This window comes from Hyperolius riggenbachi, chromosome 12 (assembly GCF_040937935.1).
Source record: "Hyperolius riggenbachi isolate aHypRig1 chromosome 12, aHypRig1.pri, whole genome shotgun sequence".
NCBI classification, from domain to species: domain Eukaryota; kingdom Metazoa; phylum Chordata; class Amphibia; order Anura; family Hyperoliidae; genus Hyperolius; species Hyperolius riggenbachi.
Window position 1 is genome coordinate 139,770,293 of NC_090657.1, and position 17,948 is coordinate 139,788,240.

Genomic DNA, 17,948 nt, shown 5'->3' on the forward strand with positions numbered 1-17,948 from the left:
TTCGAGGAAGTAAAAAATAGAATCACCAGCATTATGATTCAGGAACAGATGGCGGGGACTCTCCTGGACAGACAGCCCAGAGTAGATGCAATTTGGGGCCCTTGGAAAGCATACCTCTCTATCACGGGAAACAACTGAACAGGAAAGATCCACTGATTCAGCAGTTCTGTTCCATGAGCCCGGCACAGTGGGGGCTCACCCCCGCCCCCCCCCTCTCTTTCCCCCCCTTATCTTCACCTCCTCTCTTTTCCTCCCTTTCTCTCTTCTCTCCCCTTTCCCCCCCTCAATGTAGGGGGGTCAGCTCCTGTTAACCCCCACAGTCTGGGATGAAAGTGGGGGCTCTAGCCCCCTACTAGACAAGGCCTTCAAAGGCGAGGAACGGAGCTCACTCTGGAGCCCCGATTCCCCTATATTGTTATGAAAGGGCCCATAGGCCCCACATTATGCGATAATTTCACATGTCTTCTTTATCTAAGATGATGTAATGTTAAACAAATCTATTGTCTATGTGAGTCATGTGAGGTTGTCTAGTTGGATACCTTGTCTAGAGATGAATATTATGTACTGTTTTTCCTTGTTAAAATTTAATAAAAAGTTTGAAATAGAAATAGAAAAGGCATATTTGCGAAAATTCACATTGCAGCAAAAATTCATATTTTTGAATGGTATTCAAGTTACTCTCCAGACAGAAATCAGACTATACAGTCTGTTAGCTATTGTGTGTATTTTTTAAGAAGAGCCTAAGTCAGTTTCACCCGCTCTGGTATGCCTAAATAGGTGGAGTAAAAGGGCAACACAAGCGTTTCAGGGGCCTTTCCCCTTTCATCAGGGAAAACTCATTGCAATACAGAAGTATTAAATATAGTTACTTTTTACTACACGAACACCTCTTTGTTCTTACAACACACACCACTTTCACTACTTGAACTGCAGCTGCTGTTACCCGCAAGTGTGGAGTCTCTGAGCGGCACGGCTGAATGGTTTTCAGAAGCTGTCACTTGTCTTAGCACTGCACTCACTGCCACAGGGTACCAAATGGTTCAGGCTTGTTCCAGCCCAATGCCGGGAATACACGGCTCGATTCTGAGCCATTTAGATGGCTCGATAGATAATTTCCGACATGTCCGATTTCCCACCCATTTCCGCGCTCGATTCTGCATTGAGGGCAATGGAAAAAGATAAGAAAAACGAGCGGAAGATAAGAGAATCGCCTGCGGAATCGAGCGGCAAAATCAAGCAGTGAATGCCCAGCATAACACAGGCACGAATGGCTAAAGTTGCCAGAGGAATTCTGCCTACTGCCTGCAACAGACCAGTCATCTTGGATGGGAGGAGGATGTCCTCGTTACAAAGCTGGGTCCCCAGTATTAAAGAGGAACGCCAGCCTGCACACTGATAAACCCATACGGGTTAATCAGTATCTTAATGGTGGCCACAAATTATCCAATCTTTTTCCAACCTTACCATTTCTATGTAATATAAGGGACTACCTAAATTATCTATTCAATGTATTCACTCAATTTACCCTTATATTACATACATTTGGTAAAATTGGATGAAAAGATTGGATCATTTGTGGCCACCTTAACAAGGGGAGAATATTTCTCAGCCGCCTGGCCTTTTCTCACTTCAATCCTTTGGGTGTGCTCTCTCCCCCTTTTCTGTCTCTTCAGATACAGCCGATTTTGCTTACCCTCTGTATGTCAGGGCTGCCTTCCTCCTCATCCTGCGTCACTTCCGCGTCTCCTGCAGAAACCAGGCATTGCCACACTACGGCCTCCTTCTCATATTCCCGCCTATACATGTTTGTCCTCTCCGACAGACTGGCACGTCGCACCACCTTTCTGAGGGAGAAACAAACCATCAGGGCAGTAGTGGGCAAAAAAAAGCAACTGAGATGAGCAACTTTTATTCTGTTGGCCTGTGTAACAAAATTAAAGAGACTATATTATCATTTTTATAGGTTTTCTTTTTTTTTTTTTTACCTTACTATTGCATTTAAAGTAAAAAAAAAAAAATAAAATAATATATATATATATATATATATATATATATATATATATATATATATATATTTTTTTATTAGGAGTTTAAATACGGTGGATAGTACAAAATACAATTTAATGCTGGTAGTACTGGAGACAAACTTCAAACATTACAGCAGCCAAGAACCAGGCATAAATACAGCTGAAATGATAGCTTAGTAGGAAAAAAATGGCCAACTGTTGTTAAAGGATCACAATAGCGAAAAAAGTAAGCAGTTAAAATTTAACAGAACCAACAGGTTTTGGACTAGTCCATCTCCTCATGGGGGATTTTCATGGTTTTCTTTGTTTTCAAAAGCATTTCCTGAACAGCAGTTGCTAAGTCTAACTGACAAGATAGTAAGATAACAGCCCTGTCTCGTGACTCTGCAAATTTTGATAGGATTGTTAGGGAAGCCAGGAAGTAGCTTGCAGGTGGGAATAAATCTATATCACCCATCTCATAAAGGGACTAGAAATGCCTAAGTGGGTTAGCACATTGAACATATACTGCCAGGAAATCCAAAGCCTTCTCTATGTGTAGAGTAAGGGTCATTAGGGGGCTTCTAGTTTTGTTACCGTGGGAGATTATGGCAATGTTTTCCTGATGGTGTCTGTGGCCTGGCTTAATGGTATGAAACCAACTTGGTCATTATCTATTATGAATGGTAGAAGTTTGTTGATTCTTTGGTCAAGGATTGCTGTGAACAACTTGTAGCCTATGTTGAGGAGTGATATGGGTTTATCATTTTTAGGATGGAGGTGGTCTCTGTTCCGTTTGAGTATGAGGGTAATGTTTGCATCTAGCAATTCTGCATGGGGGAGATCTTGCTTATGTAGGTGGTTAAGAAAATTCACCAGGTGGGGGCTAAGAGGCCTTGACATTTTTAATAGTATTGGGCAGTAAAGCCGTTCGGCCTTGGGGCCTTCTTAGTTTTTAATTTACTAATGGATTTAGAGAGTTCTTCAACACTAATAGGTGAGTTTAGTTTTTTTTTTATAGCTTCAGAAGATAGTTTAGGGGAAGTTAACTGACTGAAGGAAGTTTGAGATTTCTAGGGTGGAGTGGGAGAGGTAATAGTATAGAGGCTTTGGTAGAGTTCATGGAATGCACGTAGGAGTTTATTGGGATCACCCATGACCTGGTCTTGAGCAGTTCTGAGATTATAGATATTATTTTCATTTTTGAAGATTCTTAAGCTTGTTTTAAAGCCAGGTATCTGGCTTGTTCACGTATCTATAATACTTTGCTTGGGTCCACATCAGGGCTTTTTCTGCCTGGTTGGATAGGAGAGTATTTAGTTGTAGTTATGCATCTTTAATTTGTTTTAGCAGGAAGAGGGATTGATCAATTTGGTGAAGAGATCTTAGGCGTTGAAGCTTAAATTATTTATTTCCCCTGATCACCATTTATATGCTTTAGCTGGATTAATTTGCCACAGTTGACCACCTTATGAGCTAGGTATAATGTTGATGGGGAAATGTCTGGGTTTTCATTTTCCAGAAAATACTGCTCGACATGGTTCACAATTTTGGTTTTAATTGGTTTATGAGTAATGACTTGTTAAACCTCCAAGTTCTTGGCCTGGTGCTTTCAACATTAAAGATTTATCAAAGTTAACTAAAATTCTACATTCCACATATATTTCCAGTAATTACTAGCAAATAGCAATACAAAGGCTTTTTTCATCTTTTCATATATGAAGAAAATGATATTTACGGAGAACAGTTTTCACTGTGGGCATTACTATGGCGGACTCTGTCCAGCTCACAGAAATAATCTTCACTGGCTCTAATACTGTGATTGGAATCTGTTCAGAATGGTAGAAAGCAGAAATATAGCTTAAAATGTGTGTAAATAATCATTAGCTTGCAGCTCTGTCTGTGTGTTAGTGTCTCTCTCCCTCTCTCTGCCACGTAGTGTAAAGTTAACTGTTTACAGCCAGGTTACATTTCAGCTCTGCCCCCCCCCCCCCCCCCATGCTGACATAAAATTGTTACAAACAGCTGATAAACAAAGTATTTTGTTTCACAAAGGCTGAGCTGAGAGAGCTCTGAAAAGCTTTATAGTGTTGCTGGCTAAAAGCTCTATAGGTATGTGGGGTTCCATCTTTGATGGTTATTCTTTAAGATCAAAGCATGTCAGCAGTGTATTATGGTCAGACAGTGGGGCTGGGAAGTGTCTAATATATGCAAGGTATGGTGCAGTGGAGGTGGTGAGAAGAACACGGTCAATATTAGATTAGAGATTGATGGGCAGCTGAATAGTGAGTGAAACCCCGTTTGTCCCTATGTTGTTCCATTATGTTGTTTCATGCATCCACTAGGAAGTTATTCTCTAAGATTGTTTGGAGTTTCTTCCTTTGTGATTTTGTGAGTTCAGGGGATTGTCATGACTTGCCTAGGAACACCTTAAATGAACACATTTAAGGTGATGTTGAAGTCTCAGCACCAAATAAAAAAAGTGCTTGGTCTTACGGATATTTTCTTTTGTATAAGCTGAAAGGTATGAAGTGCTCTCTCTGGAGGGGCATAAGAGTTGACAATTTGAACAGTCTATGAGTACAATTTGCCCTGGATGATGACAAATCTACCCTGGTCATCTGTAAGTGTCTCTGTGTTTTCAATTGGGAACATTTTGTGGAGACATATGATATCTGGTGGGTGCTTGCTCAGGTCGTAGAAGACTTTTCTCCTTTTATGTGGGGAGTTTAGGCTGTGTCCCCATTATCTCAGTACGTTTGTCTGTCCTGGTATCAAAGGCGACAAAAGCTCAGACTTTTAGAATACAGAGATCATAAAGTTGCCTGTGTACAGATGGCAGCAAGGTTCTTGCTGGAGCATGAAGCCTTTGATGGGAGTACTGCAAGGAGCAGTGGAAATGTTTACTAAAGGGAGCACAAAGTTACCGCACTTATGTAGGTGACTGATCACCTGTATGAACATGAAGGCAATAACATGCCTCGTTCCCAGTGGTAAAAAAGGAATAAGCTCTTTATTGCCCATCATCCACATGTGTGGTCCAAAGTACATGGGGAAGAAGGTGCCAATTATTGCAGGTGGAACAACTCGGTATCCAGGGAGGGCCACAGTTGTCAACCTGTCAGCTGCTGGGCAGCAGAGTACAGGCTGCATCTTGCGTTTACAGCATGGCAAGTGGGGAGACACAAGTAGGGGGCAAACAAAGTTAGCTAATAGTTAGCTCAATAGTGGTGATGTTCTCCGGGAGACCCCCAATTCTGATGTCAGAGCACCTGGCTCTATTCTCAAAGTCTTCCAGGCGAGATTCAAGTGCTGCTATTCTGGATTCCTGTGCTGCAATCCGACTGTCGTCAGATCCGAGGGCATCTAAACATTATTGATATTGATTTATAAAGCGGCAACATACTCCATCAACTCGCTGTTCCAGGTCATTCACGGGGCCTCCTATTTCTTGGATCTGCGTCGATAGTGCTGCCACCTCTGTAGCCAGCTTAGACATGAGCATGGATCGGAAGTCTGCTAAAAGCTCGGCATGTGTGGCCTGGCATGCTCGGGCTGCGCGTTCTGCGTCCTGCCATGGCGGCGTGCTGTGTGTTGAGGCCTGGCTTGCGGATGGGGATGCCGCCATCTTGCCCTTCTTCTATCCGCGCTGCGGATAGTGGGCTGTGACGTGGAGCCTGAGCCTATAGTGGTCTACTTCCCTTTCCTTGTCATCTCAGGTCATGGCTATGGATGTTTTGGGAGTCATTTGGTGCCTGCTAGTTGCTTATAAAAAGCCCCTTTCACTGATCAGGCACATAGCTCCATCTGCTTCGGATCTTTTCACGTATGCGCGACCAAAAATATATAAATTTTTAATTTTTACTACTACTTGTAATTTCTCAGTAAATCTTATATACATATTACCTTTAAAGGACACCTGAACTGAGAAGGATATGGAGGGTGCCATATTTACTTCCTTTTAAACAATACCAGTTACCTGACTGTCCAACTGATTATCTGCTTCTCCCCTGAACAAACATGAAGATCAGATTTTCTGACTGAAGGGTGACTGGATAATAAGCTGAATGCTGGTTTCAGGTGTGTGATTCAGACAATAATGTAGAGATCAGCAGGACAGCCTGGCAACTGGTGTAAAAGTGAACCTGAGGTGACAGTGATTAGGAGGCTGCCATATTTATTTCCTTTTAAACAATACCAGTTGCCTGGAAGTTCTGTTGATCTTCTGGCATCAGTCAAACTTGAGTCAGAGCACCTGATCTGCATCTGATCTCTGACTATAAGTATTAGGGACACAGGATCTAGGGGACAGCAAGGCAACTGGTAATGTTTAAAAGGAAATAAATATGGCAACCTCAATGCCCCTCTCAGTTCAGCTGTCCTTTAAGTTGGTTTCATGCTCCCTCATTATGAAATAATGTTTTTGCACATGCATGTTTAGACAAGACATTACTAATCTATTCACCAGAGACATGTCCACCACATATAACATAGCTGGCCAACTGCATCCTTTCATAACAGGATATCTGTGTCTTAGTCTTATATGTTTTGGTAACAAAATAAGATTGTAAGCTTCAAAAATAGAATTTGTGAAACTATAGAAGCATGTGTGACCTTCAGCTCTGAGGCTTTTTCTTCCTGTATATATTGTGAAAAAAAAGCCAACACATCTGGCTGTCCTTCTTGCAGCACTGTGATGAAGGCAGGGGGACTTTCTAAGCCCAGGAATTGTTATTTATCAAAAAAGAAGTTTTTTTACTTCATGAGCTTCTGATCCTGCTGTAGTGACCATTAAGTGATAATCTATAGGTAAGGGGAAGGAACTACTTACAATCTTTGAGATCCTTCCCCTCATCCCTGTTAGCTGTCTGGTAGTATCTGTGCTCCAAGCCAGCTGACCTGGAAAAGGGCATCCCCCCCCCCCCCCCCCCCCAGTGGCTACTATGAATTTCTCCACCAGGGCCTCCCATATAGCACTGGTAGACTATGTGTGGAGCCCTCAGCCAGTGAATTCTCCTTTGTAGACAAGACTACTAACAAGTCAATGTTCTGTCTTCTACTGACCCATGACTTCCAGTGCTGGAGCTCCTGCGACTCAGAGAGGACTTGTTCTTTTGCTGGGACTTCATAATGAGGTCATGTTTGTGCTTCAGTTCCAGCAGCAAAGATCGGAGTTCCTCATCCTCACACAGGTCTGGGGAGAAACCATAGAAGAGTTCATGTAAAATAGAAAGGGGTCATGGTTAAAGAGAACCCGAGGTGGGTTTGAAGAATATTATCTGCATACAGAGGCTGGATCTGCCTATACAGCCCAGCCTCTGTTGCTATCCCAAACCCCCCTAAGGTCCCCCTGCACTCTGCAATCCCTCATAAATCACAGCCATGCTGCTGACAAACAGCTTGTCAGAGCTGGCTGTGTTTATCTCTATAGTGTCAGTCTGCTGCTCTCCCCGCCTCCTGCAGAACCCCAGTCCCCGCCTGCATCCCTTCCCTCCCTGCTGATTGGAGGGAAGGGACGGGGGCAGGGACTGGAGCTATGCAGGAGGCGGGGGAGCAGCTGAGACTGACACTACAGATGTAAACACAGCCGCACAGCATGGCTGTGATTTATGAGGGACTGCAGAGTGCAGGGGGACCTTAGTGGGGTTTGGGATAGCAACAGAGGCTGGGCTGTATAGGCAGATCCAGCCTCTGTATGCAGATAACATTCTTTAAACACACCTCGGGTTCTCTTTAAGCATAGACTGCTAGACATACCACAAGTAACTTCTGGACCCAAAAGTACAGAATTTATTGTAACTGAAGTGGGAGAAGGCATCCCAAATATAAAAAGGTGAATCAGTCTGAAAGGTGAAGGGTAACAGCCTCTTATCTCACTGATGACACATGACAAAAAGGAAAAAAGCAATTTATTGTGAATAAAAAACACTTGACAAGACATTTCATGGGTTGCAGCCCACTTAAAGAGACACTGAAGTGAGAATAAATCTCGCTTCAGTGCTTATATTGAGCAGGGGCATGTGTGCCCTGCTAAAACGCCGCCATCCCGCGGCTAAACGGGGGTCCCTTACCTCCCAAATCCCCCCCTGCAAAATCTACGACCAACTTGGTCGTAGATTTTGCTGCTCTTGAGGCAGGGCTAACGACTAGAGCCCTGCCTCTCAGCACCGTCTATCAGCGGCGCATCGCCGCCTCTCCCCCGCCCCTCTCAGCGAAGTAAGACTGAGAGAGGCAGGGGAGAGGCGGATATACGCGCTGACAGACACGCGTGAGGCAGGGCTGCGGCCATTAGCCGTGCCTCAATGCGGAAGCGCTGCCCGGGACTCCACGAGGGGATTGGGGAGGTAAGGGACCCCCATTTAGCCGCAGGATATTATTTATTTATTTATTTATTGTATTTATAAAGCGCCAACATATTACGCAGCGCTGAACAATAAATAGGGATACATACAATATTTAGGGGTGACATACAGCAAAATGACAATACCTGAATACAAGAAAGATCAGATCATGCAGCACAGTATGAGTACAAGGTAATGCTTAGTCAGTCACTGGATGGAGCATGGAGATTAGGCAAGTTAGGTTCACTCAGATGCCTAGCATGGGTTCACAGTAATGGAGGTGCATGATCAGGTTGGACACAAAAGGAGGAGGACCCTGCCCAAAGGCTTAAAATCTAAAGGGAGAGGTAGGGACACGAGAGGTAGGAGACCAGAGTTCAGCTGTGGGTTTAGAGCACTTGTGAGGGGTAGTAGGCCAGAGTGAAAAGGTGAGTTTTGAGGGCTTTCTTGAAGATGTTGAAGGAGGGGGCTGCCCTAATGGGTGGAGGTAGGGAGTTCCATAGTGTTGGAGCAGCTCTTGAGAAGTCCTGGAGGCGTGCATGGGACTGGGTGATGCGGGGGGCGGTTAGGCAAAGTTCATTGGAAGAGCGGAGTGAGGGGCTAGGTGTGTACCTCTGAGTAAGATCGGAAATGTAGATTGGACAGGTTTTGTGCACAGATTTGTAGGTCAGACACAGTATCTTGAATCTGATTCTGGACTGGATAGGAAGCCAGTGGAGGGATTCAAGGAGGGGATCCGCCATGGTGGAGCGATGGGAGCAGTGGATAATTCTGGCTGCTGCATTCATGATGGACTGCAGTGGGGCTGTTCGGGTTATAGGGAGACCAGACAGCAGGGCATTGCAGTAGTCAAGGCGGGAAATTATGAGGGCATGGATGAGGAGTTTGGTGGTGACAGAGGTCAGGAATGGGCGAATCTTACAGATGTTACGAAGGTGGAAGTTGCAGGACTTTGTGAGGTTTTGGATGTGGGGAGTGAAGGAGAGTGCGGAGTCGAGGGTGACACCCAGACAGCGGGCTTGAGAGGTAGGGTGAATGGTAGTGTGGTTAAACAGTGACATGCGCATCTGGGAGGTTTATGGATGTCTGGGGTGGGAAGATCATAAATTCCGTTTTGTCTAGGTTTAGTTTCAGGAACCTAGCAGACATCCAGGAGGAGATGGCTGATAGACAGGAGGAGACCTTGTCCATGGTAGTGGTGCATATGTCAGGGGTGTGGAGGTAGATCTGGGTGTCATCTGCATACAGATGATAGTTAAAACCCATGGAGGAGATAACCTTGCCAATGGAGGATGTGTATAGGGTGAACAGTAGGGGGCCAAGGACCGAACCTTGGGGGACTCCCACAGAGAGGTGGTTGGGGGTGGATGAGGACTCATTGAAGGCGGTCGTGAAGGAGCGGTTGGAGAGGTAGGATGAAAGCCAGGACAGGGCAAGATCGTGAATGCCCATGGACTGGAGGAGTAGGGGATGATCTACTGTGTCAAAAGCTGCTGAAAGGTCAAGAAGGAGGAGAATGGAGTATTTACCTTCAGCTTTAGCTAAGGGAAGGTCATTGACCACTTTAGTGAGAGCAGTTTCGGTTGAGTGGGCAGGCCGAAATCCAGATTGCAGTGGGTCTAGCAGTGAGTTGGCATTGAGGAACTGGGTCAGGCGTTTGTGAACCAGACGCTCAAGGAGTTTTGAGGCAAAGGGGAGGAGGGAGATAGGACGGTAGGATAGCGGCGTTTTAGCAGGGGCACACATGTCCCTGCTGAATATAAGCACTGTAGCGAGATTTCTCGCTTCAGTGTCTTTTTAAATGAAGCAGAGACTGGTTAGTCTGATGACTTCACTCCCAGCACAGCTCTGGGAGGCACTGAGAAAATCATGTGACCTTGACTCCATTTAAAAGGAATTGAATTTACCATAAAAAAAAGCAGAATAAAAGTTACAATTAAATTTGGCGTGCTGCTGACTGATGCTATATGTAACGTTTTTCATTTCATTTTCATTCAACGTGCACCTCTAGCCACAGAAATAGGATATATGCAATATCCTAATATTAACGGAAATGTTTTTCATGGTATGCTTTATCCGATTGTACATTATGCTGGTGCGGTAAACCCTGCCACGCAATCCAGAGTGCGCCAACAGGGTCATGTGCATAGTGCCGCCCTCCGCTCAGTGACGTACTCCATGTTAGGCAGAAAGAGCTGTGCGGCGCGCATGCGTGAACCAACTGGAAACCCAGTGACGAGTTTCCAGTTGGTCCACACATGCGCGCCGCACCATGCTCCGTTGTTCACACTTACTGCATCACTCATAGACTCGACTCAGATTGCGGTGCGATTAACACTTCTGGCGTGAAGCGGTAAGTGTAAAAGGCCCCATTGACTTGCATTGCCATTGTGTTACCCTGCGGTAAAAAAAAGTAACGCAACACACTCTTGCAATGCACAAGTCAAAGGGGTCCCCCCTGATGTGTGTGTGTGTGTGTGTGTGTGTGTGTGTGTGTGTGTGTGTGTGTGTGTGCAAAGCTGGACCGGAGAGGAGAGACACATTGGGCTGTACATTGCAGGTACTGGTACTATGCTTACCTCCCTCTGCTTCCTCCAAGACAGCATCTCTTCCCTGCTGATCCCGAAGATGCCGAGTATGCACTGAACTGGCGCCCCATCACTCACCCGCTCTCTGTAGATTAGAATGGAATCACCGGCCACACATGTTCTGCTTCCTCTCTGACTACAACGGCACCTCATGTGATCCAGCAGCACGGAACAAGTCACATGAGGCATCCCTGTAGCCATGGTTACAGGATGCTTGACAAGCGGAAGTAGATCTCATCGCTGGAACGCTGAGAGCAGGTAAGTGAAGCTGTGCCACACATCTAGGGAGGGGGAGACGGGGAGTGCAGGAAGGGGGACATTTGGGGAGGGGAGTCGCCTCTTGCCGCCCTCTAATTGTTCCTGTCCTGAATCACGTGATTCACGTTGCTTCATGGAAGAACTGCCCCTGCTTAAGGGTTACTCCACTTTACTGTATAATCCTTATTTAAGTCATTTTGCAACTTATTGCACTGAGGGTGGGGTACTGCACAGCACTCTCACATTGCAGCACTGGGTCGCCAGTTTGAATTTTGGTCAGAACACTGTTTTCCTCTCACATTCCATAAACATACAAATAAATAATGAACTGGCTATCCCACAAAAAAAATCACCTTAGACTATGATGGACAAATGATATATAATAAGGATATGATTGTGAGCCCCTCTGAGGGACAGTTAGTAGCAAGACTATATACTGTGGACAATGTTAGTACTATACAAATACTAAATAAAAAAAATGACATCTTTCAACTGCAGTATATTTTTTTAAGGAAACATGCTGGAAACCATGACAACAGTATACAGTTTTCTCTCTGTGTCACAGTTTCATTAGCCTGCTCAAAGCAACTCAACATTAGAAGGTGCAGCAGATCGTTTAGTCCTTGGTTAGATTTCAGCTGCAAACTGGTCAAGATGTGTTATGCAAGAAGGTAAATCAATCTCTACTACAGGATCAATTTCTGACTGGGCCGTGATCAATCCCTCAAAGGATAAGGCTGCTGCTGACTCATGTATGGCTAGCTTTACAAATGCCTCACCTGATCACATTGATCGTGCATGGATTCTCATTGATGAAGAATAAATGAGATCTCTATGTCTGCACATAACTTCATTGATTTCTTGAAGCACGTCAGAGGAGGCAACATGGATTCAAGTAAATGAATAGTAAACAAAAGCCAGGACTCACCGAGAGGAGTTTCATCCAAGGAAGTCTTAGTGCTCAGACTGGCACCATGTGAGACCAAAATCTCAGCCACATAGATCTGTAACAGGAGACAAACACATCAGTTACTATAGGATATGTTAGAAAGGAAGATAATGCAAGGAATTTGATGATGATGATAATAATAATAATGCTAATAAAACATATTTATCACTAGCAATTTCAAATACTATAAGGTTTGGATAACTTTAGCCAGGTGTAAATGAGGATCTTGAGGTGCCTCTTTAAAATGAAGTTAAGCTTCTAAAGCTCAACGTAAAAATATTTGCTTTGCTTTCCCAATACATTCATCTTTTGGCCAGAGAAGCATGATATGTCTTCAGAGCTGTGACATGACAGTAGTAGACTGTCATTGCCTAATGAGTTCCCTGTGTACTGGGCATCCTCATCCTTGTGCATTATGGAATCTAACATGTCAAATGACTTGCAATTTAATCTGAGTAATGAGGAACCATGACGAGGATTGCTGAAAATCTGTGAATTTGAGGTGTTCTATTGCAGTCACCTGCACCAGCACACTTCCAAGGGAGGTTCATAGTGTTTGATGATAAAACCTGAATGCTTGTTTTGATGAAGGGGTCCTGTGGGCATCTGAAATGTCACATTGCATGGCCCTGGATTTAATAAGCATACCGAAACATCAATGAATTTTGGACTTCATACCTTTAATAATATAATAATATTTGTAAAGTGCTTTTTCTCCCATAGGACTCAAAGCACATAGATATGTCTCAGATCAATACAGGGTTTCAGGCTGAACAGTGTTACAGAGGAAATAGTCAGGTGTTCATAAATGCCAGATTAAACAGGTGGCCTTACAGTTTGGAAATGCCTCCAGGGATAGAGATGTGCCGATTGAGTGTGGCAGGGTTCCAAAGTGTAGGGGCAGCATGACAGAAGGCTCTGTCTTTGGTTAAGGGCTCTGCCTCTGACACAGGAGACCAGGGTTCGAACCTCGGCTCTGCCTGTTCAGTAAGCCAGCACCTATTCAGTAGGAGACCTTTGGCAAGTCTCCCTAACACTGCTACTGCCTTTAGAGTGCGCCCTAGTGGCTGCTGCTCTGGCGCTTTGAGTCCGCCAGGAGAAAAGCGCTATATAAATGTTATTTGCCTTGTCTTGTCTTGAAGGGCAACTGAAGTGAGAGAGACACGGAGGCTGCTATATTTATTTCATTTTAAGCTATACCAGTTGCCTAGCTATTCTGCTGATCCTCTGCCTCTAACGCTTTCAGCCATAGACCCTGAACAAGCATACAGCAGATCAGTTGCAAGATTACTTGCATGCTTGTTTCTGGTGCACTATTGATGCTAAGTAGATCAGCAGGACTGCCAGGCAACAGGTATTGTTTAAAAGGAAACCAATATGGCAGCCTCAGTATTCTTCTCACTTCAGTTGTCCTTTAAAGGTTTTGAGTGGACTCTGACCAAGTTATTAGATCCTTTTGATCTAAGATTGTGGGGGGTGTGATGCAGTTGCAACAAGTCCTTCAGATATCTAGGGCCCAGTGTCTGCATTATTTTGAAAAAGGGTGTCCCTGTGCATGCCCATCTGCAATAACACAACTGCTAATTTACGTAGCTTTCATCAACCTCACTATGGGTTGATAAAATACCTTTTTGGTTTTCTGGATCCCTAATGTTCTCCAATTATTACCATGCATCTTTATAGCACTGCTATGCTTTTCCACAGCACTTCACAGAGTACATTAAACCATTTCTGTCACTAATTATCCCTCACCCTCTGTCACAATGTAGTGTATTTGCCATAGTTTGGGGGTAGATTTGGGCGCAAAGCCAATGAACCTATGGTACTTGTATGTTTTGGTGTGTGAGAATAAACCAGGGTGACCAGGCCAGAGGAAACCCAAACAGATAACATACTGAATCCACTCAAATGGTGTCCTGGCTGAGATTTGAACCTGGGCCTCCACAGATTATGCATCTTTCATTATGGGCTCAGATTCTAGTGCCAAATTTTTCTTTGGTTTCTGAGGCTAAATAAAAATGCAGAATAAAATCAGATAGATTGCAAACTACAACTTTTAACAGTTGAAAACATTATTTGTGATTGTTTCAGCTGCCAGTTGGATGTCTGCTACAGGCAGGGAAATTGGTCCTGACAAGCTATCAGTTGTGCAGGACTGCATAGTGCAGCGGGGAGCCGCAAGCTCCGCATTCCCTCTCTTCCCCGTATGACAGTTGTGAGTTGAATTAGCATGAAGTAGTGGCTAAAGATCCAGCCGTCGGTTAAAACGTTGACTAATGATTGTTTTGGCTGACAAGGAAATATGTCTGTTAGATTTACCCAGAGCCATGCATGTGGGTTTGAGATACTGGAGGAAGCAGGAGCACCTGTAGGAAACCAATGAAAAGCAAGACAGAACAGTCTCTCTGCAGAAAACACCGTGATTGGTATCCCACCCAAAGCTCTATGTTGCTAGGCAGCAATGCTAATGTACTCTAGTTAGGCTGTCTTCCTACCACTGTAATGACATCAAAGCCCAACACTAATCTCTGACTCGCAGCAGATCCTGCTCTTACCTGACCCCAAAATGCTGCCGCATGCAGCGGCTCCCACATGTCTGGATCCTTCATATCGACCACAGCCCCATTTTCCAGCAGGGTCTCCGCCACTTCTGCGTAACCTCGAGAAGCTGCTATATGGAGCTGCACGGAGAGAACACAGTTTGGAATAAAAGCATCTTGGGGGTCTTTGCCTATCAGACACCAAAAATGATAATAAACAGGTTTTGTATTTACAGGCACGGTTTTCACCAGCTGAACAGCAGACCCTTTTCAGCGCTGATGATGTAATGTGTACTCAGAATAAACACTGAAAAGAAACCTGCAGTCATTACTGGTTCCATTAATTAAAATGCTATTTACCAAGCTGTCATGCTGATCCCTTGTTTCAGCTATTTCCTGACTTATGCTGTGTGCAAACGCTAGATTTCAGTCACAGCGGCACCATTTGACATGCTCTAGTGCAAAATTCTACCATATGAAAAGCTTTCCTATATTGTTTAAATAATATATTGTTCATCCTGCAGTGTGACGCTACTTATTGTCCTCCCCACCCCACCCAAACCATTTATTTGTAAGTGAGTAGCGTGCCTGTACAGTGCTCCTTCCAAAAACTGTCATTCTGAAAGATCATTAAAATGAAATGTCTGTATGTAGCTTTACTGATCTTGTTGCTTATGCATTATGGGTTACAATTCCAGACAGGGCACTATCTGCACTGAGTTTGTATGTTCTCCCCGTGTCTGTGTGGGTCTCCTCCATGCAGTCCAGTTTCCTCCCACATCCCCAAAAAATACAGAGAAGTTAATTGGCTTCCGCATAGAAAAAAATTGGCCCTAGACTATGATACATACACTACACGATACATACATAGACATATGACTATGGTAGGGATTAGATTGTGAGACCCTCTGATGGACAGTTAAGTGACAAGACAATATACTCTGTACAGCGCTGGGGAAGATGTTGGTGCTATATAAATACTAATAATAATAATAATCAGCAGGTGCTCTGACTAGTGATGGTCATGACTAGGAGAACTCATGGAGAAGTATGTGATCAGTTTGGTCAGTTAATAGATATGGACGTTTCTGATTTGCTAGTCATGATTATGTACTAAAGCAGGATGTGATCACAGCAAATCAGAGCTTTGCAAATTTATCAGCTAATCAAACAAATCACATGCTTCTCCATGAGCTCTTCTAGACATAACTATTACTAGCTTCTTACTACAGTGATTGCTTCTTGCATTTGTAATTATTATTACTGTTACACATTTGTCTACTGCTGACAGCTACAGAAGCATGTTACAATTTACACTGAATAACTCATGACACTAACTGTCTCTTAATGGAGCTCACAATGTAATATTCCCACCATGGTCAAAGACTAATACAGTATTCTACTGTAGTCTAGGGTCATTTTACTGAGAAAGCCAAGAAAACCACGAGAGAATAGAGAGGATGTACATATTCCATGCCAATAGGGCCCAGGCTAGGACACAAAATCTCAAACTCTATTGTTACAAAGCTACAGGTTTCCAGTTGTGCAGGGTCACAAAGGCTGCAATAGTGGCTGGTTTCCCTGATCCAGAGGGCCCTCATTTGGGTAGCAGGAAAAAAGGGCACCGGTGGCTAGTGGACGAAAAGGGCGCTGCCATAGACTCTAATGCAATACGGTGAAAAAAGCAGAAAAAAGGGCGCCCGGTAAATATCGTTAACAACATTAGAACATTCAAGTTTTTGAAGTATGTTATTGTTTTAGGAGTTTGCAACGTTATAGTTTTTTTCATATTATTTTGTTTGTATGTACAGATTTTACGTTATCAAAGATATTATCCTTTCTATGTGGTTAGTGTGGTGGTTAGGGGTTAGGCACCACCAAGGGAGTGGTTATTTTTAGGCACCACCAGGAGGGGGTTCTGTGTGAGAGTAGGGTTGGTTTAAAGGGAACCTGAACTGAGTACAAATATTTAAAATAAACACATGAGGTAACTTCAAATGAACATTACATAGTTACCTTGCCATCAGTTCATCTCAGAAGCTCACCATTTTCATTTGACAATGATGCCTTCAGTTCTGACAACATTTTGTCAGAACTGAAATATATCAGTTGTTGTCAGTTATATATCAGTTGCTGTCAGTTATAGCTGAGAGGACAACTGATGCAACATGTAATGTCCATGTATCCCTATGGCTCAAGTGGGCAATGTTACAGTTTAACAGTGTGCTGACCAGAAAGCTGTTATTGATAATTCCCTTGATCACAGTGGACAAACAGGATGCAGGAGAGGAGAAAGAGATTGAGGAGTAGACTACACGGGAGGTAAGTATGATTTATGTATGTTTATTTTGACTTTTCATTTTCAGTTCAGGTTTTCTTTAGGCTGTATTGTTGAATTACGTTACGATTTTTAACGTTAATATATTTTCGTTATCAACTTCAGTCTTTTTTTTTTAAACTGTATTTATCGTTAACCAATTTCATTAACGGTGTTTAACGTTATTGAGATTTCGTTATCCACCGGCGCCATTTCGTTATCCAGCCGTGCCCTTTTTTCATGCACACCTCATTTAACTGTTTGGGGGTATAGGTGTGATTATACATGGTTTGGGTACATATCGTGTAAAGGCATAAAAGAGGAACTCTTGGGAAGAAACCTGATTTGCCTGCTTGTATGCATTAGCAGTTCAAAAATCAATAAAGATGACTATTCATTAAAAAAAAGCGTATGCAGAGCCTCTAATGCGTAATGCTCTCTATTACTGCTGCAAGGATTGGCGGGTGGTAGGGTTAATCACTCACCCACTCACCCATAATTCACTACATGTCAGAAACTCCACCCCCCTCTATTGGCAAGAAAACTGCAACCATTTTTCCCCAAAGTTTTTCAAGGGTCTGTGACCATCCCCACCTGCATTGCTGCGGCCCGCCCTCAATTAGGCTATGGCTGCCAAGTTAGGGCAGGCCACGGCAAGCAGGTGGGGGTGGCTACAGAGCTTTGGAATACTTTAGAAATAAAATGGCATAGCGGTTTTGGTAATGAACCACGTGTGAGCAGATGAGTTATCAACCCATCCATGCAGCTGTAATCGAGAGCCTTACATTGCAGGCTCCGTATTTTTCACCAACAGTCCTCTGTATAGGCACAGGATTAGCACAACAGCCAGTCAAGTAAAAAGCAACAGCGTCTCACTTTAAAAGTGAAATTCCACTTACATTAAATAATTGCTATAAACCCACATTAGTGTTATAAAAGTACAATATTC

At 43.7% G+C, this 17,948-nt stretch overlaps 1 protein-coding gene across 6 annotated transcripts in view; it reads right to left on the reverse strand.

Moving 5' to 3' along the window:
• PPP1R16B (protein phosphatase 1 regulatory subunit 16B) overlaps positions 1 to 17,948 on the reverse strand; it is a 140,182-nt gene that overhangs the window by 21,406 nt on the left and 100,828 nt on the right. For all 6 annotated transcript variants that reach the window (XM_068264291.1, XM_068264289.1, XM_068264294.1 and 3 more), the window contains exons 7-10: positions 14,698 to 14,823; positions 12,122 to 12,197; positions 7,071 to 7,200; positions 1,694 to 1,844 (exon numbers count right to left, since the gene is read on the reverse strand). In XM_068264291.1, coding sequence (XP_068120392.1) covers positions 1,694 to 1,844; positions 7,071 to 7,200; positions 12,122 to 12,197; positions 14,698 to 14,823 — 483 coding nt within the window. The remainder of the gene's footprint in view (positions 1 to 1,693; positions 1,845 to 7,070; positions 7,201 to 12,121; positions 12,198 to 14,697; positions 14,824 to 17,948) is intronic.